The sequence below is a fragment of the Aquarana catesbeiana genome, linkage group LG01 (assembly GCF_042186555.1).
Source record: "Aquarana catesbeiana isolate 2022-GZ linkage group LG01, ASM4218655v1, whole genome shotgun sequence".
Classification (NCBI taxonomy): domain Eukaryota; kingdom Metazoa; phylum Chordata; class Amphibia; order Anura; family Ranidae; genus Aquarana; species Aquarana catesbeiana.
The window spans coordinates 380,497,018-380,524,095 of NC_133324.1; the positions used below are offsets into that span (position 1 = coordinate 380,497,018).

The window sequence follows — 27,078 nt, forward strand, 5'->3', positions numbered from 1 at the left end:
ATTGCATAATCAATGCTTGGAGTTAGCCAGAATTTTTTTTTTTGTTCAGCTGCCTCTTCAGGATTGATCACAAGTTCTCAATGGGATTAAGGTCTGCGGAGTTCCGTGGCCATGGATCCAAAATTATGATGCTTTGTTCCCTAAGCCACCTATTACTTTTGCATTATGGCAAGGTGCTCCATCATGCTGGAAAAGGCATTGTTCATCAAACTGTTCATGGATGGTTGGGAGAAGTTGCTCTCGGAGGATGTTTTTGTACCATTCTTTATTCATGGCTGAGTTCTTAGGTACAATTGTGAGTGAGCCCACTACCTTGGCTGAGAAGCAACCCCACACATGAATGGTCTCAGGATGCTTTACTGTTGGCATGGCACATGACTGAGGGTTGAACCGTGTAACTAGACGTGATAATTCATACGGTGCTAGTGTCTCTTCTCATGACAAACATGATATAGAAGGAAAAAAAAAAAAAAGTCATAGAAGCATCCCTCAAAATACATTAACCATTAGCCGACCAGCCTCCGCAGTTATACTGCGGCAGGTTGGCATGGCAAATCGCCGTAGCTGTACATCGCTCTGTTAAGACGTGACAGCAGGCGTGTGTCCCCGGAGCCAATGCATGTACCCGGCGGGCGCGATGACTGCCGGACACCCATTACAGAGCGAGAACCAGGATCTGTGTATGTAAACACACAAATCCAGGTTCTCTCAGGGGACAGGAGACCGATCGTGTGTTCATACTAAGTATGAACACTGATCTCTCTCCTTCCCTAGTCAGTCCCATCCTCCCTACAGTTAGAACACACCCAGGGAACACAGTTAACCCCTTCCCTGCCAATGACATTTATACAGTAATCAATGGTAATTTTTGGCTGTATAAATGCCAATGGTCCCAAAATAGTGTCAAAAGTGTCTGATCTGACCGCCGCAATATCACAGTCCCGATAAAAATTGCAGATCGCTGCCATTACTAGTAAAAAAAAAAAAAAAAGCCAAAAATATATCTCCAGTTTTGTATACGCTATAACTTTTGCGCAAACCAAACAATATACGCTTATTGCGATTTTTTTTTACCAAAAGTATGTAGAAGAATACAGATCGACCCTAAACTGAGGAAAATGTTTTTTTTAAATTTTGGGATATTATAGCAATAACTACAAAATAGTTTTTTTTTAAAATTGTCGCTTTTTTTGTTTATAGCGCAAAAAAGTAAAAGAATACCACCAAAAGAAAGCGCTATTTGTGGGGAAAAAAAAAGGACAAACTTTGTTTGGGTACAACGTCGCACTGCGTTGCACAATTGTCAGTTAAAGCGACGCAGTGCCGAATCGCAAAAAATGGCCTGGTCAGGAAGGGGGCAAATCCTTCCGGGGCTGAAGTGGTTAAAGTGTTACTAAACCCAGGAACCTGCTTCCAATATCTGGTCTCCCACAGAACACGGAAATGCAATTATGTTCGCAAATATAAACTGCAAAATACCTTTTCTCATCAGCAGTATATAGCAGTCTTGTGACTTCTATCAAGCTTGTAGGAGGAGTTTTCATTCTACTCTGACTGTCCTATGAGGCTGCAGGATCCCTGCCCCCATCTGGAGAGTGCTGATTGGCCTTGTGCTGATCACATGCACTCCAAGGAAAAAAAAAAAAAAACACACCTCTAGCAATACACATCAAACAGAGCATGTGCAGAGTGACCCCAAAGGCTCTTATCAGGAGATGTATTGGGGACAGTGAAAGAAGGGAAGGGTCATAAGACAGGATCAAACAGCCTTTTTACACAATCCGAAGGATAAACCCCTTAGGTTCCACAGCGAGTATAACAAGCATGCTTTACTGCATATACAGACTGATTTTACTGTGGGTTTAGTAATACTTTACGAGGGAAAATAAACTGCATTGTATAAAAGTGACTGGGATTCAAGTTTTATGTTGACGTATGCCTTCTGTCACTGCTTTAAACCACTTCAACAATTACGAATGACTGGGTTTTGCAGTGTCCAGATGGACTCTAATGATGTATCCCAATTAAAAAAAATTAAGAACAAAATTTCTCTGGGAGATGTTCCAGATAATGTCAAAGGAAAACAAAAATAAGTGTAATTAGTAGAGGATTTATGGGTGAATCTTCCAGTGCTGTTAAGTGTCCAAAAGATACAGTATAATGACTAATTAATTGAAGACGGTTAATCATAGAACAAATTTTGTTAACACACACAAGTTCACAGAAATATTAGAAGTTACTTAAGTTTAATGCTTAAAAGTCTGAATGCACAAACAATCTAGTATAATATATGTACTTGTGGTCAACAATGTAATATAATTATGTACAATGACACAATTTAGTATCAAAATCTTTCTACACTGTAGATTATTACGAAACTGTTAATGACATCAAACACTGTGTACTGAAAACACCATTTTTTTGCTACCACATTTTGCAAGTTCAGTAGAACAGTCCGACTTTTCAGTATTGATTCATTTCTAGTAGGAAATAAACTCATTTCTACGTATACGGTAAAATTTATCTACAATGTCCTTTTGATTTTGATCCATAGCAGCAAAGGCACTGTACATCAGCAGATCCACAGACTTTAAGAATTTTAAAGCATTTAAAATAACAAAAGTAAAAGTACAAAAAGAATCACATATTAAACAGCAACAATGACATAAAAAGTTAAAATATTGTCTGAGGCATGGCGGCTCAGTGTGTCTCTAATATTGGACGAGAAGGCCTGAAACGAAGATCCCCCTCCATGGAAGTGTTACATTCGCTTGCATCTCCGTATGTATCATCTGGTGGTGGAACAGTGGTGAGATTGATCCTTCTGAGACTGCTCTGGTGCCTCTCATTTAGTAAACCAGTAATGACAAGAGTACAACATAATTTCTGTGGAAAAGGGCAATGCTGTAAACTATCCAGGAGGGAAAATGCTGAATTACTTGGGGTGTAGGTCTGTCTGCAAAAAAATGAGAAAGTTTTATTTACACACCAAATCACTATGATTGCATTTGTTTTGACATTCATACAGAAAACTGTTTTACAACCGTTAAAAGTGACAACCCAAGCTTTTGTTATAAGACAGACATTTCAGTTATGGTTCTTTATTTAAAGCTGAACTCCAGGCACAAAAAAAAAACAAAACACACACACACACACACATATATATATTCCTCTATAGCGGCAAAAGGACATCAACTTTTTCTGCATATATATATATATATATATATATATATATATATATATATATTTGCCTTTTCATTTTGAATAGAGTGGTTGGAACCCCTAGTAATTTTTTTGGGTCATTTATTCTTCTCTTCCTGCCCTGTACGTACCAAGGGAAGGGAGAAGAAGTCTTTGGCAATAATTGAAATCTCCTTTTGGACAAGTGTCCCTATTGGAAGATTTCTCCTCTATTCCTGTTCTGGAGACAACTCTAAATTTAGAATTTTTCCTTATTTTCAATCCCTATGGCAATACTCTAGGACAACAACAACGAGGGAATCTCCCAGAGACACAAACAGCGCAATAAAAACCTGAAAGTGATTCTAACTGCTTATTATGCTATCCAAAAATAAAACATTCGAACTTTAGATATATATTTTAAGAAATAGCAAGAGGGATACTTGTCAACCGACTCCCATACAATACTGTGTTAAAGATGGAAGATGAATTTCTGTTTTCAGTGATCTCTCTCCCTTAATGTGTATAACCACCCATAGTTTTGACAGGCACAGCATGAGTGTCATGTGCCTGTCATTGGCCAGAGATGGCCAATGAAAGCAAGGAAATGAATTAACAAGCTTTAAAGTGGATGTAAACCCCCACATATAACCAGTGAAGTTAACAGCCTCAGATGATACACAGAGATGAAACAAATCCTCCTACATACGTTTTACAAGCTGTCTTCAGCTTTATATACGGTTTAGAAAGTGCACATCCTGTTAGAATTTCTCTTCCTGATTCAACTGTGGGTGTGGATTCTTGCCATACACTGAGACAGCTGATTGGAGGAAAGGCCCACACCCCTCTCCACACAGGCAGAAAAAAGAAGAAAAAATGCAGACCCGTGCTGTGAATAGACTAGCTCTCTGCTTATGGCACCCACCCTGACAAAAAATTCAGCCTGGTTTTATCATAGTTGACGGAAAACTTGTCAGAACTTATCATGCTGATAACAGAAGAATGGAGCAGGAGAAAGACACAGGACTTAGGGCTTTAAAGAGAGATACGAAAACACTGCAGATATATGTGCCCAGCTCAAGTTTCATGAATGGGGTTAACATCCACTTTAGGGGAATAGGAGAACAGAAAGATGATGATCTCATTGCACCTGACAAACATTTATCTAACAATGGTTATCACCCGAATTTAATATCAGTGGTTGCCAGTCAGATCTCAATCGACAGTGGAATTTTTTTTTTCCTGAGCTATTTGAGAACCTAATGGGTAACACGCTACCTATAGCTAGGTAGTTTGTAATAGATTTTTTTTTTTTTTTTTACTATATTATAAAACGTTGCTCCTTTATAGATTCACTGTAATGCTTTAAGTATAAAGGAAGAAAGAAATGAAAACAAACCCTACCAAGCCCATGCACTATTCTGCAATAATGCCTATTTTGAGGCCACCTCCTGCTAGTCATAGTAATTCTGTAAGCATGCAAATATATTTTGACACAAGGTAAAAATGATAACACATCATGAAGACTGTATATTTAAATAATTGTAGCCTAGAGCTTTTGTCTTGTTTTGGAAATACAGCATAACACAGTAACCATCTGACAAGCGTGGCATGGCTGAAATGTGGCCTTTGTGCTAGTGCTGCCCTTACTGGCCTCTAATCCTCCATAATAACCAGTATGAGAATCTTTCATCACAGCAGTGGTTTTCCAGCTGCACACGGAATTGGCCAGAGGGGAATTTGTGGTGGGTAGTCGAGAGGAGAGAGGTCAGGAGTTGGAACTATTGTCTGATACAAATATAAACCTTTTATTTTCTATGCTTGTGTGCTAAACAATTCAGACTGTTCAAATTACCCTTTGTTTTTCTTGCTATTATTCCCACTAAGAATTAGTGGTTAAAGTGTTATGCTTGTAGAGGCCTTCAAAACTTAAACTATGAATCCAGCAAATGGTCTTCGTACAAGCAGGCCACATATAGAGAACAATGATGAAGGAAGGAAACTTTCAAGAGAATTGGGGCAAAACAACTAAGCTACTCAATATTTTAAATGCAAATCAATTAGCTCCTCCAGGCCAACATGGTAAGTCTGTGCAGTAAAATGTAACCATAACTGTGTATCCAGCTTATGAGCGGTTTTCCATTTGCTTTAATATATAACTTAGAACCGGCAGGCTTTGCTGTTCAAATCTATATAGTTTTATGGCAAATAGATCTATATAGAGCTGGCAAAGATTTAAACAGCAAAGACTGACAGGTATAAGTTCTATATTAAAGCAAATAGAAAACAGCTCATACGCTGGATACACAGTTATGGTCAAAGTTTTATATAAATATACATTGCTTCGCCATAAAATTAAAACAATGATTATCCCATGACCATAGCATCTGAAAGTGGATGGGATATATTAGGCAGCAATTAAACAGGTTGTCCATGAAATTGATGTGTTGAAAGCAGAAAAAAAAATAAAATGGAAAAGTGTAAAGATTTGAGTAACTTTTACAAGGGCCAAATTGTAATAGCTAGACAAACGGGTCAGTGCAACTTCAAAAACTGCATCAGGACCTACCAAAAGTGGTCCAATGAAGGAAAACAGTCATGAGTGACTAAGGCTTATTGATGTACATGGGGAGCAAAGGCTGGCAGGTGAAGTCTGATTAATAGAAAAGCTGCTGCAGCTCAAACTGCTTAAAAAGTTAATGCTGGTCTGAAAGAAAGGTGTGAGAACATACACACACACACACACTGCATCACAGTTTGTTGCGTACGGGGTAGCCATAGACCGGTCAGGGGGCAATGCCGCCCCGTGTCCACAGCAAAAAGCACCTACAATGGGCACAGGGGCACTGGAGAGGGACAGAGTAATGGAAGAAGGTGGCCTGGTCTGATGAATTTATAAATGGTTTGAGGAACACAAGTTGAAGTTGTTGACTAGGCCTCCAAATTCTCCAGATCTCAATCCAATCGATAATCTGTGGGATATGCTGGAAAAACATGTGAAATCCATGTAGGCTCCACCTTGCAACTTACAGGAATTAACGGATCTGCTACTGACAGCTTGGTGCCAGATTTCACAGCGTACCTTTAGACGTCTAGTGTCCATGCCTCAACAGGTTATAGTGGGTGGTCATAACATTATGGCTGATTGGTGTGTGTAATAGCAAAAACCTGATCATTTATACTGCTTAATGCAACCAAGTCCCTGTCTGGAATCCCTTTCTGTAAATTTTTAAATGCTACATGCTAAAATTGCATGTTGCATTTAAAGTGGAACGATTTAGTAAAGGCATTGAGCATTACAAACTCTGCTCTTAGTGAGCGTCTGGCATTTTCTTTTCTGCCTCTAAATGCCCCTCCCCTTTTTTCTGTCCACGCATTTAGGAGGCAGAAATAACCCCCCCCCCCCCCCCAAAAAAAAGCACACACACACTGCCAAAGCATCAAGGAGCAGCACAGCATTTTGGAAGACCCCCCCCTCGCATGTTTATGTATGTCAACAGCTTGAGCGTGAATTCATTTCAACGGGCAGAATTAATTATTAGTATGGCCAATGAAATTAATTGATTACGTTTACATGCATCAAATGTTTTATTTCTGCCAAAACACTGCTGCCAGGATGAAAGGTGTTTAGGAGAGCTGGGCAAATACCGTGTGTGCGCACCCTTAAAACTAATACTTTCTTGAAGTACCTTTTAATTTCATTACAGCACTCAAGTCTTTTTGGGTATGAGTCTATCGGCATGGCACATCTTGACTTGGCAATATTTGCCCACTCTTCTTTGCAAAAACACTCCAAAGCTGTCAGATTGTGAGGGCATCTCCTATACACAGCCCTCTTCAGATCACACCACAGATTTTGAATCGGATTCAGGTCTGGGCTCTGGCTGGGCCACTGGGCCATTCCAAAAATGATCTTCTGGTGAAGCCATTCCTTTGCGGATTTGGATGTATGTTTTGGATCGTTGTCATGCCGAAAGATGAAGTTCCTCTTGATGTTCAGCTTTCTAGCAGAAGCCTGAAGGTTGTGTGCCAATATTGACTGGTATTTGTAACTGTTCATAATTCCCTCTACCTTGACTAAGGTCCCTGTACAGGCTGAAGAAAAACATCACCAAAGCATGATGCTGCCACCACCATGCTTCACTGTGGGTATGGTGTTTTTTTGGTCATGCACAGTGTTTTTGCACCAAACCTATCTTTTGGAATTATGGCCAAAACGTTCAACCTTGGTTTCATCAGACCACAACACATTTTCCCACATGCTTTTGGGAGACTTCAGGTGCGTTTTTTGCAAAACTTAGCCAGGCTTGGACGGCTTCCGTCTTGTCACTCTACCCCATAGCCCAGACATATGAAGAACACGGTAGATTGTTGTCACAGGCAGCTCCTTTATTGTTGCTGTAGGCCTCTTGGCAGCCTCCCTGACCAGTTTTCTTCTGACACATTTTGGAAGGACATCTGGTTCTTGGTAATGTCACTGTTGTGTCATATTTTCTCCACTTGATGGCTGTCTTCACAGTGTTCCATGGTATATCTAGTGCCTTGGAAATTCTTTTGTACCCTTCTCCTGACTGATAACTTTTAACAATGAAAGCCCTCTGATGATTTGGAAGCTCTCTGTGGAAATGTCAGGAAATAACTACTGGAACAGCTGAACTTTATTTGGGGTTAATCAGAGGCACTTTAAATGATGCGTTCAGAATGATCGGATTTTCTGACAACTTTGTGTGACCGTGTGTATGCAAGACAAGTTTGAGCCAACACCCGTCAGAAAAAATCCTAGGATTTTGTTGTCGGAATGTCGGATCAATGTCCGATCGTGTGTACGGGGCATCACTCTGACTTTATAGTTTTCAGATGTTAACCTAGATATAGATATATAGGATGCTATAAATATTAAAGACAGAAAGACAGACACTCCTTTATTCACAAAGTGCTTGTTTATTCTGTATGCTCCTAAAAATCCTACTCGCCAAAATAATACCCCTGGCTATATCAGTTCACATGGGGTATATCCTTTGACTGACAATTCCCATGATTGGTTTCAGAAATTATAACACAATGAGGCAATTCAGCTTTTACTTAAGCTGTAATATTTATTGGTTCATACAGTATAATTTTTGCCAGTTTGCAGGTCTGCCAGAAGCATGATAAATAGGTTTTCATTCATAATTCCATGTTACTGAAATGAGCCCAATTATAGATGTAGCACACAATGCAGCTGCAAAATTTGTAGAAAAATAAGCACATCTATAGTTCGTACTATCAGCAATGAAAATGAAAATTATGAAAATTCTGTGCTGCAGTATTTCTGTTCTTAAATGCTACAGGTTTCAGTAGTATTTCCTGTAAAAGAAAAAGGCTAAAATGCCACTTGCGACATAACATCCCGGATTTCATGGTGGTGTGTTTTACAGTGTAAAGGCACCATGAAATTGTCAGCATTTTCCACCATAGATTCAATTTAAAGGGATCCAATCAAGAAACAATAGCTGCATGATTGGCGATGAACGCAGTCATGCCCTAATTACTGAGTCGTGCTTGTTCTAGGACAGTGAAGATGAACCCCTTGCCAAATCCCTGGAACCAGTAACCCCTAAAAATGAAGGTATGATACTGAAAGAACCCACTAATGGTTATTTGGCCCTATATAGCTACACCTTATCTTGTGTATCAGATTCATTAAAGTTCACCACAAAAAGTCTAGATCTATGCGCTATTACGTATGTTCTAGGAAAGCAGTACGTTATGTTCCAAGCTGGTTAATAACAAAGACAGTACTATATTTTAAGCTAACTGTAATAGTAGGAATATCATATGTGAACGAATACAACTTTGATGTTTAATTCTCTCTCATTTCTTTCTAATAAGGTTGGCGCCAGTTGAATAAATTATCAACAACTTTGAGCATCTGTTTAAAAACAAAACTAAAAAAACTTTTAACTGCAGAATGCCTGTCACGGCTGTAAAAACATGAAGCTGGTGCCAGGGATTCATTAACCTATTCCTTCCACAACACGAAAGGGACACAAGTGAATTTGGCCAATTAGAATAGTCTACTGATGCAGCTAAATACAGGATTAAAAAAAATAGTGTGTGTGCGCACTATTAATTATTTTATGTTTAGTCATGTCGGGAGTTGGCTTCTTGTATTGGCCTGCATATACTCAACAGTGAATTCTCCATTCCATAATTTTTATATAATATCTGTGTTGTAATACATATGTCTGGAGTTGACCGTTTAACGCCCACTTTACACTTTTTCTTTATCCTAATGCATAGAATGCATTAAGATGAAAAACCTTCTGCCTTTACAACCACTTTGAGCAGAGTACACACATACCGAGATCTTGGTAAAAGTGTACTCCTATATGTTGAACATAAGCCGGTCTAACAACTGACTACTGTCGAATGGTCATGCTGGAAAACCAGCATTCCATCAACAGTTGCAGCGTTGATCTGTGTATTCCAATGGAGGGGAGAGAGTACCAGCTCTCAGAATACAATAGCGTGGTGAGGGCGATTCCTGCATCCACATCAAGAGATAGACACCTCCCTGAAACCCTCCGCCTCCTGAACTCTGTACCCTGGCCTATGAGCACCTCTTCACCCCCACCCCACAATCACCCCCGTAACTGGGACTGTTTGGGCCCCACCACCCAATGCTGCCTGATGACCTGATGCTGGAGAGGTTCTCCTCTGTCCTGTCCTTCTCCCCCCCTCCTGTCCCTATGACCACCACTGACACATACCCCATATGTCTCTCTTCCCCCCCTCCTGTGACGCTGCCACCCACCTGTCCCTCCCTCTGTGAGGCACGCCCCCTCCTGTGTCCCTCTGCCCACCTGTCCCTCTGCTGTGACACACTCGCCTCCCTCCACCTGTCCCTCTGCTGTGACACTCCCCCGCCTGTCCCTCTGCTGACACCCCCCCCCTGTGACGCTGCCCCCTGCCTGTCCCTCTGTCCTCTTCCTGTGATGCTGCACCTACTCATACCTCTGCCCCCCTCATGTGATGCTGCTCCCCACCTGTCCCTAACCCCACTATCCTGCGACCCATGCCCCCCTTCCGTCTCTCTGCCCTCTTCCTTTGACACTGCCCCCATGTGTCCCTCTGCCCCCTCCTGTGATGCTGTTCCCCCACCTGTCCCTCTGCCCTCCCACGATGAGAGAGAGAGAGAGAGAGAGAGAGAGAGAGAGAGAGAGAGAGAGAGAGAGAGAGAGAGAGAGAGAGAGAGAGAGAGAGAGAGAGAGAGAGAGAGAGAGAGATAAAGAGAGAGAGAGAGAGAGACAGAGAGATAGAGAGATATATATCTATATATATTACACACACACACACATATATAAACACACAGGTTGACTTTAAGCACTGAGTCAGCATAACACAGTGGCTATTCTGCTCTTATTCGCTTATCTAAAAATTTCAATAGAATAAAGATAGAGTAGGTATATCTTACATTAACAAATATGGCCAGGCTTGCTGGTTGGAAGCTGAACAGTGGGAACCTTGAGTGGAGTGTGAACAAGCTTTGCTTTTGACTGCTGGCAATTGCTGGGTTGCATTTTTTGTTTTTTTTTTGGGGGGGGGGGGGGGTTTCCTTGCAGCTTTTTTAACACCCCTTCTGTCACTTTTTAAACAGCCTTTTTTTCCCCCCTTTCCTTCCTTCAGCCTACTAATTAAGCAGAGTGGTTAATTGGTCACAGGTGCTTGAGGCCTATATAACTTTCTGTAGAACTCATTTTGAGTATTTGACCTGTATTTGAAGTACCTGTGTAGTGTGAGTACCCAAGTGTTGTCTGAGTAGTGTGTGTGGATCAATAGTACCGCTGTATGGCAAGTGCACATGGTCGGAGAGGTAGAGATAGCGTAGAACATAGTCCAAAGGGTAGTATTGGGGGCATTAGTGGTAGGTTGACTAAAGCACATAAACCGAAGGCAAGTATAGTAACAAGTCCTGGTTGCAATCTCGGAACACCCAATAAGAGGATAGTATGCGACGGGGCTAAACTACGTGGCTTGTTCACTAATGTCAGGAGCCTGGCGGACAGGATGGTTGAACTAAAGAAACTGTTGTACAAGGAGTATTTGTATTTTGTGGGAATTTCAGAGACCTGGTTCAACAGCTCTCATGATTGGCTGGCAACCATTCAAGAGTATACGCTTGGATAGAGGGGGTAAAAAGGGGGGAGGGGCATGTCTATATATCAAGAATGTACAAGTGAATGTGAGAGATGACATCACTAAGGGAGCTAGGGAGGAGGTTAAATCCTTATGGGTAGAGCTCCAAAGGGATGAAGCTAAGAGCATATTGAATAAGGGCATTAGCCAGTGCATACCATTGGAAAATAAATTTAAAAAAGGAGTGAACAAAAGTCCTGGATGGCTTAACTCCAATGTAAAAATGCATATAAAAGCAAGAGAAGGCCTTTAAAAAAATACAAGGTTGAGGGATCATCGTCAGCATTCAGAGTTTATAAAGAATGCAACAATTAGGGCGGCTAAGATAGAACACGAAAGACACATAGCGGAGAAATGCAAAAAAAAAAAAAAAAAAAAAAAATCAAGAAATGATTTAAGTAAACAGTAAAAAAGGGGGGACAGACCATATTGACGCCATAAAGAATGAGGAAGGACATCTGGTTACAAAGGATAGGGAGATGGCAAAGGTATTGAATTTATTTTTCTCCTCAGTCTACACGAGGGAATCTGGGGGCTTCAGTAACCAAAACTGCAGTGTTTATCCTCCTGACACATCACAGAAAGCACCCTCATGTCTAACAGAGGACAGAATTAGAATTGGACTTGGGAAACTTAACATTAATAAATCACTGGGACCGGATGGCTTGCGCCCAAGGGTACTTGGGGAACTCAGTCAAGAGTCAACTGCCAGACCATTGTTCCTAATTTTTACTGACAGTCTACTGACTGGAATGGTACCAGCGGATTGGAGAAAAGCCAATGTAGCACCAATATTTAAAAAGGGCCCAAAATACATCCCTGGGAATTACAGACCAGTTAGCCTAACATCAATAGAATGCCAGCTCCTGAAGGAGATAATAAACGGTATCATCAGCAGTAATCAGCATGGATTCATGAAGAATCGTTCTTGCCAAACCAATCTATTAACCTTCTATGAGGAGATGAGTTGCCATCTAGATAAAGGCAGGCCCGTAGATGTGGTGTATCTGGATTTTGCAAAAGCATTTGACACAATTCCCCTTAAATGTTTACTGTACAAAATAAAGCTTGTTGGCATGGATCATAGGGTGAGTACATGGATTGAAAACTGGCTACAAGGGCGAGTTCAGAGGGTGGTGATAAATGGGGAATACTTGCAATGGTCGGGTCACACAGGGTTCTGTGCTGGGACCAATCCTATTTACATTTGTTCATAAACGACCTGGAGGTGGGTGTAAACAGTTCAATCTCTGTATTTGCGGACAATACTAAGCTAAGCAGGGCAAGAAACCTTGCAAAAAGATCTGAACAAATTAATAGGGTGGGCAACTACATGGCAAATGAGGTTTAATGTAGAAAAATGTAAAATAATGCATTTGGGTGGCAAAAATATGAATACAATCTATACACTAGGGGAAGAACCTCTAGGGGAATCTAAGATGTAAAAGGACCTGGGGGTCCTAGTAGATGATAGGCTCCGCAATGGCATGCAATGCCAAGCTGCTGCTAACAAAGCAAACAGAATATTAGCATGCATTAAAAAAGGATTAACTCCAGGGATAAAGCGAGAATTTTCCCACTCTACAAGACTCTGGGTCGGCCGCACCTGGGGTATGCTGTCCAGTTCTGGGCACCAGTCCTCAGGAAGGATGTACTGGAAGTGGAGCGAGTACAAAGAAGGGCAACAAAGCTAATAAAGGATCTGGTGGATAGTTATGAAGAAAGGTTGCGAGCACTGAACTTATTCTCTCTGGAGAAGAGACGCTTGAGAGGGGATATGATTTCTATTTATAAATACCATACTGGTGACCCCACATTAGATATAAAACTTTTTTGTGGAAGGGAGCTTAACAAGACACAGGGCCATTCATTAAAATTAGAAGAAAAGAGGTTTAACCTTAAACTACTTAGAGGGTTCTTTACTGTAAGAGCAGCAAGGATGTGGAATTCCCTTCCACAGGTGGTAGGCTCGGGGGGGAATCGATAGCTTCAAAACTATTAGATAAGCACCTGAGCGACCACAACATACAGGGATATACAAGGTAATACTGACATATAATCACACACGAAGGTTGGACTTGATGGACTTGTGTATTTTTTTTCAACCTCACCTACTATGTAACTATGGCATGAGGGGGGTCATACAGCATATAAAAAGGAAAGCGATTTGTGTGCCTGGGAATCACAGGTGTTTGCATACAGCTGCAGCCTGTACAGATTAATGATAGGTTGACAATGCAGTGGCTGTATGCACGTATATAGGAACCGATGAGCACCCATGGATGCGGTCTACGTCCAGGGTCACCAGTGTGGCCAGTACAACTTTCAAAAAAGGCTTAATTTTACACACTATCCTACAAAATTAAGGGATTCTTTACACAAAATACAAAGACAAGCAGTATCCGGTTTGATTTAACCTTTGTTACCATGTGATTCCAGGGTATTGTGATGCAGTTTTGAAAGTCTTCATTTAAACTGACATGAAATGGAAACTGCAAGTCAAAGCACACAAAACTGCAGCATGGCAACGCCATCACTCCGGTAAGACTAGAGCTGCACGATTTTGGCTAATATGAGAACCACGATTTTTCTTGCTTAGAATAAAGATCACGATTCTCTCACGATTCTCACGGTTTAACATCTTTCACATTATACAAAATAAATTGGGCTAACTTTACTGTTTAGTTTTTTTTTTTATTTTAAATTTATTAAAGTGTATTTTCCCAAAAAAATTGCGTTTGAAAGACCGCTGCACAAATACGGTGTGACATAAAATATTGCAACAACCACCATTTTATTATATAGGGTCTCTGTAAAAAAAAAATATATCATGTTTGGGTGTTCCAAGTAATTTTCTAGAAGAAAATAATGATTTTTACTTGTAAATCAATAAGTCAGAAAAGGTTTGGTCTTTAAATGGTTAAACTTCCTTCATTTACACGCTTGAGTTCTTTCCTTTGATAAAAGAACGAAAAGATACTTTTCTACTTATTTGTGTGTTGTGATTAAACTTGGCAGGCTGCCTGGATCTCCCCCCCCCCCAGCTGTGAGAACTCTCTGCACTTGTTAAAACAGTGGTTCTCAACCCTTCTAGTGCCGTGGCCCCTTGATAAAATTTCCCAAGTTGTGGGGACCCCTAACAGTAAAATTACCTTGTTTCTAAAGAAAAAATTTGCGCTAGGTGTACAAACAGTAACTTAGTGAATATCACCCGTGAAGGAAAATCCTGCAGCTATGCACTATACCTTGATAAGGGCACTACTAAATAGATATAACAAAAAGCACAGCGCTGGATATAAATGCAAAAATACAACAAAAATTGATATTACTATTAAAGCACCAACAACTTTCATATGTGATAAAAGAAAAAAATAGAAATGAACAATAACATGAATGCTTCACTATAGTGATATATATGCGTGAACAATAACATGAATGCTTCACTATAGTGATATATATGCGTGACTATTCCCAGTTTTTTATCCACACATTTAGAAAAAGTCCAAAGATGCAAAAATTATGTCAAAACAAATGTCCAAAAAAGCAATTTTTTGCATCTTTGGACTTTTTCTAAATGTGTGGATAAAAAACTGGGAATAGTCACGCATATATATCACTATAGTGAAGCATTCATGTTATTGTTCACGCATATATATCACTATAGTGAAGCATTCATGTTATTGTTCATTTCTATTTTTTTCTTTTATCACATATGAAAGTTGTTGGTGCTTTAATAGTAATATCAATTTTTGTTGTATTTTTGCATTTATATCCAGCGCTGTGCTTTTTGTTATATCAGTAAAATTACCTTGCCTTGGGTTGTGAGCACCCAATGCAAGACAAGTAATTAGCGCCCCTAACCCATGGACATTTAGTGCTCCCTGAGTCCCTTCCACTCGTACAGTATTAAAACCCCCTTATGGTACATTTTAGGATGTACCACTCCCTCTTTGTTCTCCTTTCTTTCCCTTTTATCTCTCTCTATCCTAATTTCTTGGGGATTTTTCCCCATCCCTCTCTTTAGCCATCTTTCTTGTTCTTTCTCTTATTCTTTCTCTCCCTTTTTCTTTTCTCTCCCCCTTTTTTTTCCTTCTCTTACTCCTTGGAGGGGGAGTGGGGGGAATGGGATGAGTGGCAGTGCTGGTGGGGAGTAGGGATGAGTGGCAATGCTGGGGGGGAGTTCTGATCAGCCAACTTAGGTGCTCTTGATCAAGGTCATCTGCTGATCTGTGAACTGTAGTGGGGACTTTTAATGGCAACTCTAATCACAGGTAGTGTTACTCACTGTCTCCAGCTTCACTGTGTCTCCAGCTCTGTGGTGTCTCGCAGCAGTGACACCTATGCCAAAATCAGGAGATGGGGTCTCCTCCAGCCCCTCCCACTTCACATTCCTCACCAGTCAGTGACCTCTAGTCTCTGCCCCCACCCATGCTGTGAACTGAATGGGCGGCTGCGAAGAGGCTGAGTGGGCGGTCACGGGGTCCAGGAACAGCCCAGCTTGGCTGCCATAGGCTCCAGGGACAGCCCTGCTGGAGGACCGCGAAAAAGCTTGGAGAGCTTCAGGAACAGCACAGGATTTGGTGACCCCTGGCAAATCGTCATTCAACCCCCGAGGGGGTCCCGACCCTCAGGTTGAGAACCACTGTGTTAAAAGAATTGTGACATGCTGTTTTGAAGATCGGGAAGAGAAAAAGATCGCGATTTAGATTCTTAAAGATTAATCGTGCAGCTCTAGGTGAGACTAAAAAAAAAAAAAAAATCATGTCAGTAGTGTCTAAAGTATCATATAGTTTGCCCTCAACTCAAAACACTGAAAATGCATGGGCATAGCATTTGTTGAGTGAGCCAAAAATGATCTTGAGTCAATCTGCATTTAATATTTATCAAATTCAGAATAACCACATACAGACTACAGAATAAAACAGACTCACCTTCATTTTTGCAGCCAGGACAGGCCACTTTTCTAAAGTCCATTCATATTTTAGAAAGTCTTCTTTACACAAAATAAATATGTTACAACTATAATACAGAATCCAAGAATTTTAGCCCAATGTATAGAATAAGTATACTCTTCCTGTGTGTCTTCCACACATTAATGTGAAGATTTGGTATCAAGTTCCTAGTAGAAGTATTTACAACAAGATCGGAAACTGAGGAACGCATTTGGCAAAGAAAGAGCAGGAACTTTGTATGGTGGGTAGATCAGGTCCTTGGTTCCAAAAAGATGTGATTTTACAGAAAAGTGCTACTAGAAAGCATCCTGATGGCAGTCTGAATTTGATTCTAATAAATAACTTCATACACTGTAGCCTTCTTGTCCCCTGATCCAGTGACAATGTATTTATCATCTGCAGAGATGTCGCAGCTCAGCACAGATGAAGATTCTTTGGACTGTGGGAAATAATAAACAATGAACAGTGAGATGAGAGGTTCTCTCCAAAAAAAGAAACACAAGACAATGAACAGGCAGAGATGTCTGCTTTTAAAACAGGTCACTTCTCCACATTGTCAGATTTGTTTAGCTCAGGTAAACACTGTCAAACTTTAAGAAAATGAAAAGTAGATTTGGACTTTCGTGCAAAATATGCTTCCTGAAAACTGGCAGACGTGTATATTCAAGTTAATAGTGGTGACGCGGATTTGTCTGTATATAAGTATAGGACCTCTTATCAGGAACACTTGGTAATGGAGACCTTATTAATCTTTATAGCAAATAATGACATAATAAAAAAAGTCTGGTTATTTTCTCAGTGTGTATAGGATATTTTTTGGCATTTTTTCCTGAACTTGTGAGTTTTAAAAGTAGTGGATAGCAGATGCACTGATAATCTTGTGCATAATTTCTTTTACAAAGTGTGATGGGTTTCTTCTATGAAATTAGCATGGATCTCCTCATTGATACATGGTTAAGTTTTAAGGACCCATTCTCACTAGGTTATTGTGTTAATGTAACCCATTGATTTGAATTGGCTGGCAACATACCCAGAAGGTAAAGAAGAGACCTGCAACATTTTTTTTATGAAGCAGTGCACCACCCCACACACACGGTAGTGCACTTGGGCAATTGTTAAGTGATCATCAATAAAATAACTCCATATCCTAAATGAGCAACTGAGACTCTCGTCTTCTACTCCCATTGTAGTATACGGAGGAAAGGAAAGATTTTCTCAAAGTCTAAGCAATACAGTTAAAAGGTTGTACTGTGATTGCACAAGATTATTAACTAAATCAAATCAATGAAAGTCTCTTGTCCAGCAGCTCACATTAAAAGTATTCTGCTAATGGAGATTGATCTCATGAGATTTTAGTAGCACGTTTAAAAGTGGATGTAAACCTGAATTTTTTTTTTTTTATGTCATAATGTAGAGTATAAGATTTCCTATCATTTAAGGCCAGTCTTGACACAAAGAGTTAATCCAGCTCTGAGCAATCCTCTTATTGTTCAGTGAGATCAAATTTGAAAAACAGAGAAAAACTTTGTCAAATCCTCCCCCTTGCTGTGAGTGACAGGTGATTTACATATCTCGTGCACTAGCCTAAGACATGCATTATTTTTTAATTCCCACTCCTTTCTTCAGCAGTTCTGCAAGGATTGGCTTTTCCACACCTCAGCATGATTTGGCATGTTGAAGTCACGTGGTTACTTTCCTGTCTTTTCACTGGATGTTAGAGATCATAGCAGAAGTTCAGTGTAAGAAATACACAGGAGAAAATGCATATTGACAAGGGGAGTGTAGAGGTGGGCAGGGAGTCTACTGACATCACGACTCTACCCACCGAGCTCCAGGCAACAGACCCACCCACAGAATCTGCAGTTTTTCGGGTCTCATAAGGGACAGAGGGGAGACATTTGACAGGTAAATGATACATGCAGGAGGCATGTATATCCTTATAGATAACCCCTATGGCAGTAGTTTAGAAAGGATGACATTGGGTTTACATCCACTTTAAGCTAGGCTACCTATAGGAGGTAAAAATTACATTCTTCAGTTCCACATAAATTGGCTAATCTAAGAAATAAAGGGTACATTTTAGTATAGTAATCTTCTGTATAGACATATATCAGAAAAATTGATCTGTGGTATAGAATTGTTTTAGCTATAAACAATCTTAACCATGTCTTCTTAGCCACCCCAATTTAAAAGAGAAGTATGGCCAAAGCTTTTGACAGTCACTACTCCCTGCTCAATGAAGACCGAGAACTTTGTGATCAGCGGTCACGTTACCACCCAGTTTTTGGTCTTCGAGCGGGTGGGGGGACATCTGCAGCCACATAGGGGAGTATGTGTTTTTTTTGTTTTGTTCTTTTATATTTACCACAATTCTTTAATCAAATGACCTCACGTAATCAATACATGTGTTCAGTTGCAGCTCTTTCCTCTACCTGCAAGCACTGGTTCAATATCTCACACTGTCATGCATCTGTTCTTCAAATGTAGAATTTTTCATGGAAGATAGTCAATAGTATTTATAATAGCATTTTTTGTAAGAAACGGTGTAACTAAAGGGCTAGGCACAAGTCTGGATTTAGATTTATGTTCGACCAATTATGTTGCCTGGATTATGAAAAGATGTTGTAGGTCACCTCATAGTTCCAAGATCCATGTAACAGTACTTTGCCTGCAGGCTCACTCTTTTATTTAGCCATGCAACTATATTATTTCTGCCCTTTTTAAAATATTTCATAGTGCTTACATTCCTTGGCAGATCAAATAAAAAATAAAGGGTTATATAGCCTCCAAACAACACATTCCATTTAGTATATAAAAAAAAGGTAGCAAAGGTCTTTTCTTACTACTCAATACAAAGTAGTTATGCTTATATATTTTGACATATGCTTTTTTATCTCTTTTCTTTTTTGTTTCTTATGATCTAGACTTAAAAAAAAAAATATGCATAACATTTCTTTAAACCCTGGTAATAATGAAGATATGAAATACATTTTTATGTATAGCCAGCGGGCATGGCTCTTGGCCATATTTTGCATAGTTTTCAGGCTTTCCTTTGCTCCTAGGTTGAAAATACCTGTTAACAGAGATCAACAGCTCAAGCTGAAATCGACAAAGGTGAATGAGTAGGAGAAGTGGTTATCCCTTACTGAATTGCTCCAAGGTTTGATTTTGGATATGATTTTAAAAACAAACCAACTAAAATAAAACAAAATGCATCCAAAAACCATTATGGTTTCTTTTTTTAATGCCATTTAAAAGAAATTTACTTGGGCATTTTATAAAGGCTGAAATGTATTTAAAGCTACAACTATCCAAGAATCAGAAGTCTGAAACATATATTCTTTTTTTGTTAACACACATACTGTGTGTGTATATATGTATATGTGTATATATATATATATATATATATATATATATATATATATATATATATATATATATATACACACACATACATATATACACACACACACACACACACACACACACACACACACACACAGTAATATGACTAATCATTACAAGAGCTTGGATTTGCTGTATGGCATTAAACCAGTGCCTCTGTTCTCACTGACAAGTAGTAAAGCATTCTGAGTGACATCTTAGTGGGGCTCTAAAGTATTACATTTCTAGATCTTCTTGCTCACCACAGCACAATGTAATTTATAAATAGAATATATCCAGCGACAATGGGTTTTCCAGTGAAGCGCTTAGCTTAAACACATACAAGCTTTATCTAGAAGTGCGGAAAAAGTACCATTCCCATCAATAGACTTCTAGCTGCGCATTTCTCAGAAAAGCGGATATTACTTAAAATTGATTTCATAAGCTTGCACATTTATGAAAAATCTTAAGTTATCAGTAGCTGAATTTAAATTGGTAATATTTTTGCTTTGTCCTTCCGACTTTTAATTATATAGAGGCGACTTATCAGTGGCTACAGATCTATGATCTACATTAAAATGGCATTAGTAACAGCTATCATTCGTTGGACTAATACAACTCCTTGTACACGGCCCAGTTTTTTTTCATGTTATCCTCCTAAGTCAAGCACTGGCTATGACAGTTATGCAGAATAAAAAAAAAAAAAAAAAAAACAAAAAACGATAAGGAGCCATCAGAAGTGTTCCATATCACTTTCAGAGAAATCTCTACAACCTTTTCAGGATTGTTCTTTTTTTTCCTCAATAGAGATATGGTTTAGCAGACACATGGTCGTTTTGCAGTTATGAATAAAACATTCTTGATTTTGCTGGTAAAAGTAAAACCGTAAACCCATATGTGCAGGACATGTATAAATTTACAAACTGTGCACTGGAAACTCACACTGACACCTAAAGCAATAAATAATTAATAAAAATAATAAACTTTACCTGGAATATACTGGCTCCATAAGGTGTTCTCCAGGCATTGAGAAGGTTGTCCTTTCCAGTGCTCACAAACCATTTACCTAAAACAAATAAAGGATAATGGTGATACAGGGATTTCTTGCATAGGCTTGACCTTTGCACAGTGAGTGTGGAAAAACAGCTAGAGGAAATCAAAGCGAGATATCAACCAGCCCCACTGAGCGCAAGTCCAAATTTACAAAGTCACACTCAACTTAAATGTGCTGATCTTTGTTTTACCAGTTTTAAAAGTTAAAGTTTTTAGTATGTTCAATGTACAAGCAGAAAGGAAACCGGATAAAAGAACATGATGACTCAACTGCAAGTGGCAGACAGGCAATTTCATTTTGCAGTGGTGTATTAAAAAGTTTAGTCTGCTAATATTTTGCCACCCCTCCATCAGCGGATAGTTAATCCAGCGACTCCTCCCAAGCTCTTCAGTTTTATTTCGTTCAGCCCGAAATAAACAAAATAAAACTGAAGAGCTTGGGTGGAATCGCTGGATAAAAAAAAAAAAAAAAAAAAAAAACACATCATGGTTCATTGAACGATTTAGCAATCAAAATTCGGTCATTACATGATGGCAAAATAGTTTACTCTCATGGCCGAGTGTTCGGTATTCAAAAAGGAGATTGAATGATTGTTCGTTTATAGTAGGGCCCAGCATGCAGTGAGCTGGCTCTTGGAAAGGGTTATGCAAAAAACAAAATGCCTTGAAAGGTGAATGCTAGCCAGGAGCAGCTGCAATATCTAGAAATCTGCATTTGCCGACAGACTGCCCTAGGTAGTGCCCACATGTGAAGCTGAGGCTACAATACGGAAAGGACAGGAATGCAATGAATTCAACGGGTGGGCCAAAGACCAGCCGAAAAAAAGGTGGCAACTTTATAGCCATATGTAAACCCTTTCTTTTGCACTTTCATAAACAAAGTTCTATTAGCTATTGAATACGAGGGTGACTGAACTAGAAGCAAAATGCACTAAGGGGACAGTGGTACCCATAGACTGCAACATACCTGAACAGACCACAAAATATCTATTTTCATTTGGGGTGTCAAAATGTATATAAATGGGGCAGCGAAGAGTTAAAAAGGCCCTTTAAGGTTACAGCTCACGTGCATTATAGTGACTCCACACTGAGCCACCTTATCCTCTGTAATCTGAAAGATTCATGAGTAAGAAATCAACACTTTAGCATTGGTAGTCTACACCAGGGAAGAGAAGCATACCGAAACTGATGAGATCTACAAACAAAACAAGCAAATAGATACTTGCCACAATGAGCAAACTTGAGGGAGAGTACACAGCTTTCATGAAGATGTAGCTGGTATTTATCTGGCTTGGTGACATGTAACACCTCCACGTTACTGTTCTCCATGCCCACTGCCAGCCATTCACCAGTTGGACAGTATCCCAGGGAGAAGATCTATCAGTAAAAAAAATAAAAGGCATCAGCTTTTTCAAGAGTATTACAGGAATAAGGATACACCTAGATGTCCTTTCATTCATTGAACAAATCTGTCAACTCAGGTCTCGTGGTCGTATATGAATTCTAAATAAATTGATGACTAAATGGTCACTATACAGTATATTTAGGATGGCTGACATTAGTAAATTCTTAAGCTAGTGAGAGACCCTGTGCAATATTAAAGGATAGTGTACTGATAGTACCAAGTAGGCTGCCACTGCTGATGTTTCTTTTTGAAAAGATGGATTGGATTTAAAGATAATCCTGCATTTTGCCTATTCATCTTGCACACATTCCCTCACCAATCTGCTGAAGACTTTATAAAATACTTTCCAAACATTGGGGAGCAGGTGGCCACCTCCCAAGATGCTGTACAGAGCAACATGGAGGTGGGCATCAGTGGGCACGGCTTTTCCTAGAGCCACTTAGTCTATTAAAGAAACTCAATTTGCCCACTAAGTCTATGCCAAGGAACAAGTATGAAGATCAGCAGTTCTGACTTCACTTGCTGCTCATTTCCAGGTCAGTGATTCAGAATGCACTGAAACCACAGCCAGGCACATAGTAATTTTATAAAAGCAGTGAGCCATATCAGCCTACACATTTTTCTCACTTGAGATTTTCTTTAATAAATGGGAATAACCTTGGCTCGATCCCATGGAGCATATGAAATGCTTCAAACTACAGTGAGACCTGGGACTTGGCCAGGGCAAACAGCAGTTAGACAATCAAAAGTGGTCAACATTGTTTGTCCTAATTGTCAAAAGAAAAAAAAATGTCTAATGTTGCCCTAACTAAAAGAAGAAAAAAACTGAGGTCATTGAAGTCCTGAGTCACCTGTGATATCATTGCAGCTATAATTAAAACATGAAGCTCTTCTAATGGGCATGAAAAGAAATCACTTATTTGGGCGTGCTTCAAAATCCCTTAAACCTTGACTCATGTAACCCTATCTAATAGCAGCAGTAGGAGCAGAGTATTTTGTTTTCATTATACCTGTGATGTGAAGTCATGTTGTTGTAGCTGTCGTCCTTCACGCAAGTCCCAGGATCGCACAGTGTTGTCCAAACCTCCTGTCCAAAGCTTGGTACCATCATTAGAAATGTCAATACAGCTGGCTCCATCTGTGTGGCCCTGGAATTGCCTAAAATTAACAGACATTTTTACCAAAATGAAACAATACACAAATGCTCCAATGTAAATATACAGACATATGCCACAACATACAATGATTTGTATTATTAAAGCTACTTTCACAAACAACAAACAATCTTGTCGTTGAAGGCTTGTCATAACAGATGATGTGATGTCTGAGAAGTAGAATTGTGCATTCATACATAAACATGTGTCTCCCATAATGAGCTTCTTTCTTAGTTTTTCAATTTTTCTGCAGATGATAACCATCAACATGACCCGTGTTTGGAGACTGCATTTTATATGTATATAAACTAATAATATCACAGCAGCAGATGCATAGTGGTATAGTATGGTGGTTTAGTGGATAGCACTGCTGTCCAGAAAACAATTCCCACCAGGGATGTTATTTGCATCGAGTCTGTAAATTATGTGGTTGCACCAGATTCCATCCGTAGCCCAAGAAGAACCGGCTGGGTTTTAGCCTTCTGACCAAATTCCCATGTGTGTACGAGTACAGAATACACTTGCAACGTGTATCTGCTCGTCATAGATGTATAAAATAAAAGTGCAAATGCAACATTCTAGTACAAAATAGTGGAATATACAATGCGTTCCTCATGTAGTTCTTCAAACCACCTTTGTCTGCAATTACGTCTGAAATTACAACTGCAATTCTTTTGCAGGAAGCTCCTACCATTTTTGCATATCTGGATTCAGTAAAGTTTGCCTATTCTCCCTGGCCAAAGTGCTATAGGTCTGTCAGATTGGATCAAGACCATTGCAATTTTCAAACCCCAGTCTAAGGTTTGACTAGGCCATACTAACCATGCTAAACTATTTGAGTATTTTTTTTTTTTAATCGCATTGATACTTAGGGTCATCGCTGCCTTAGAGAGTAAACCTCCATGCTAGCCTTAGATCTCAGACACATCCTATGGCAAACAGGAGCTGATATAGGTGTCTTTATTAATTTTCACTTTTTCATAAAACCTTATGAGGTATGTGGCTATTGTCCCATGGATGATTTTCCTCTACCCTAGTAGCTTTGGATATTTTCCCCCCTTTAGAGTTACAATGAACCACTTGGCTGCATCTCTCAAAAGCCCTCCTTACCAGGTCACTGAGTTCTGGTGCTCAGCCAGCTCAAGGCAGGGGCATACCCTGTCCATTCCCCATAGCTGATCTCCCAATATTCCGGGAAGATTTAGGGAAAATGTAATTTTATAACCAAAGCTCTAATTGGTACTTCCCTACGACTTTATTTTGATAGGTCTCACGTGTTTAGATATATTCTCTAACAAACTCAGCGACTTTCAGAAACGTATTTATTTTGAAGTCATGTGGCAACTATTACACTCTAGTGAACTACAATTAATTAGGAGACTCCAAAAGGCAGTTGGCTGCCCTATGCCTTTTTTTGTAGGGATTTCCAGACAAAATGGGAGAACACCAATGCAATGCAACTAAAAAATGGAACTAAACCCACTCTGATAACATTTTACCAAAACAGCTAGGCATCACTCTGGTGAGAACGGTCACAGCTGCTAGTGAGCTTATGTTAGTTCTCACCTGAACTTTGAATCAAACTGCAGATCAGAGGCTAAGATGGCACCTTCCTTGGCTGTAAAGGATATGAGGGTTTAGTTCCACTTTAAGACATTTCACTTGTTATTTGTAAATCTGGAAATGTACGTAGATTTTCTTTTCAACAGTACTCTTGAGTAGATCCGGGGCATGCAATCTGAAGTACATTTGTTACCTCCAGATAGTACAAATACATATATAATTGTAAAGCTGAATGTCTTTAAGCCAATCATTGAGATGAAGAAGCTGTTCATCTGGGAGGCAACAATGCGTTGTTCATAGCAACTGGACTTCAAGTGTTTTCCCTAGAACATGCACTTGTTTGGCTGATAAGGGCAACATACTTCCTTTTTATGCCTATCCATTATTCAGTCCTACTATGAACATACCTCCCCATGTTTACAGCATGTGGTTATAATAAAACCGTCAGACAAAAGAGCTGGCGGCGCCAAACACCCTGAAGCTTTTGTCTAAGTGATAGCATCTGGTTATGTCACATACTTAAAATGATACAGAATCCTATACGCGCACTTGCACACAGCATATCCAAAACACAAAACTGCACGGCTTGCCAGTGTGACTTATGAATTTTACAACTAGACTGCCAAGCTAAACTACTCTGTTCACCTGATCAGTCAAGTCCACATATAATCAATTATGCTCTCTCCCCTCACAAAAAGGGTGCGCTTTAGCCCAACACAACACACTGAGAACCTTAAAGCTGCAATTTTCCAATCAATTTGTCTGTCAATACTGCTAAAACGATAAAGCCTGTTGAGATGATTTTGATTTAATTTATATCAGCTATGTCACCTAGTGAATGCTTATTGCTTTCTTCTCGCATTCACTAGTTGCAGTACTACTAAAATGAAAAGAAAAAAAAACGTGCTCTGCTCCATAATCAAGAACAGCACATTACTGGGGAGTCCAGCTGCAAGATAGCTTCACTAGGGACTTGTAGTAGGTGGTAGAGACACACATTACTGTAGAGAATTGTCAAACCTCTAGTATAAAAACCATATATAAAATGAAAACCTAATTTTAAAGCAGACCCCCCAGAACCCCTAGCATTCCTTAAAGCAATGATGTGACCATCCTAAGACACTGTTATTATAAGGGGAACTTGCCAGAGCATCAGGTTTTCTCAAGAATATTGGGATTTTCGTATGGAGAATCACAGCTTCACAGGTCCCTTACTGTGGAACATTAGGCGGTACACATTTTCTCATTACACATTTTTCTTGCACTATGGGAACTAAGTATATATCAAAACTGCCAGCTACAAAAACAATCCTAGTACAGCCGAGCAAAACTAAGATATATGGGGGAAAAAAAAAAAAAAAAGATACCGTTGAAGCAACAAAGTAATCGTTGTACGGGATCACTTACTACAAAACAACCAAGTGATTAAAAATTAACATTGGCCGAACATCTATCAAAAAGCTCTGATACCCTCATTAATAACAATGCATCTACATATGCTGCCCTGGGCATGCATAATAGTATGTTAAAGACATTTGGACATACAACTAATTGATTATCAAGCAGTATATGCAAATACATTATCTATAAGAGTATCAACCTTCTGATAAATGTTGAGCCCATGTCTTTCTTTTATTTCTTTTTAACTTAATAAAAAAAAAAAAGTGTTCATTTTAATCACTTGTTTGAACGAAGTGTTGGCATCATTCACAGTGTTAAATATTGTGTCTCTGATACCATTGGAAATATGCAATAATCATCAGACTGGCTACAAAAATGACTAACTGTAGTGCCAGCTTATAAGACAACAGATAGCATTAGACCATTAGTACCATAATACCATTTCACAGATTACTTTGTAGCATGCACTGGACAGACAATATGCATTTTGGGTAATCGCTAAGGGGATGATCATTCCTAAGAAGTGCATCTGCAATCCAGTGGTTCAATACAATCACAAAAAGGTCATAGCAGCTGACAATATAAAATAAATATGTATGCTTAGCCACACATTATATATTATATCATTCACACATGCGATTAGTGCCACCTGTGGCAAGAATATATTTCTGCAGCTGAATTCAGAGGTGGTTGTGGACAGTTGTTTCTGTAAATCCTGTACAAAGTAATGACAGGCTGACAGCCATCCATTGCTGCTTGCATGTAATTGCACATGGAACTATTACCTGATGTCGGGGACAGGTGACCC

At 39.4% G+C, this 27,078-nt stretch overlaps 1 protein-coding gene across 5 annotated transcripts in view; it reads right to left on the minus strand.

Annotated features, from left to right (window-relative positions):
* Positions 1–2,229: 2,229 nt before the first annotated feature.
* The window catches only part of LOC141146947 (transducin-like enhancer protein 4), a 182,711-nt gene continuing 157,862 nt past the window's right edge, over positions 2,230–27,078 (minus strand). For 4 of the 5 annotated variants that reach the window (XM_073633843.1, XM_073633834.1, XM_073633826.1 and 1 more), the window contains 5 exons: positions 23,163–23,310; positions 21,974–22,124; positions 20,684–20,760; positions 16,290–16,749; positions 2,230–2,956 (listed from right to left, as the gene is read on the minus strand). In XM_073633843.1, the coding sequence (XP_073489944.1) occupies positions 16,642–16,749; positions 20,684–20,760; positions 21,974–22,124; positions 23,163–23,310 (484 nt within the window). In that variant the 3' untranslated portion in view covers positions 2,230–2,956; positions 16,290–16,641. The remainder of the gene's footprint in view (positions 2,957–16,289; positions 16,750–20,683; positions 20,761–21,973; positions 22,125–23,162; positions 23,311–27,078) is intronic. The other variant, XM_073633818.1, reaches the window with a different exon arrangement.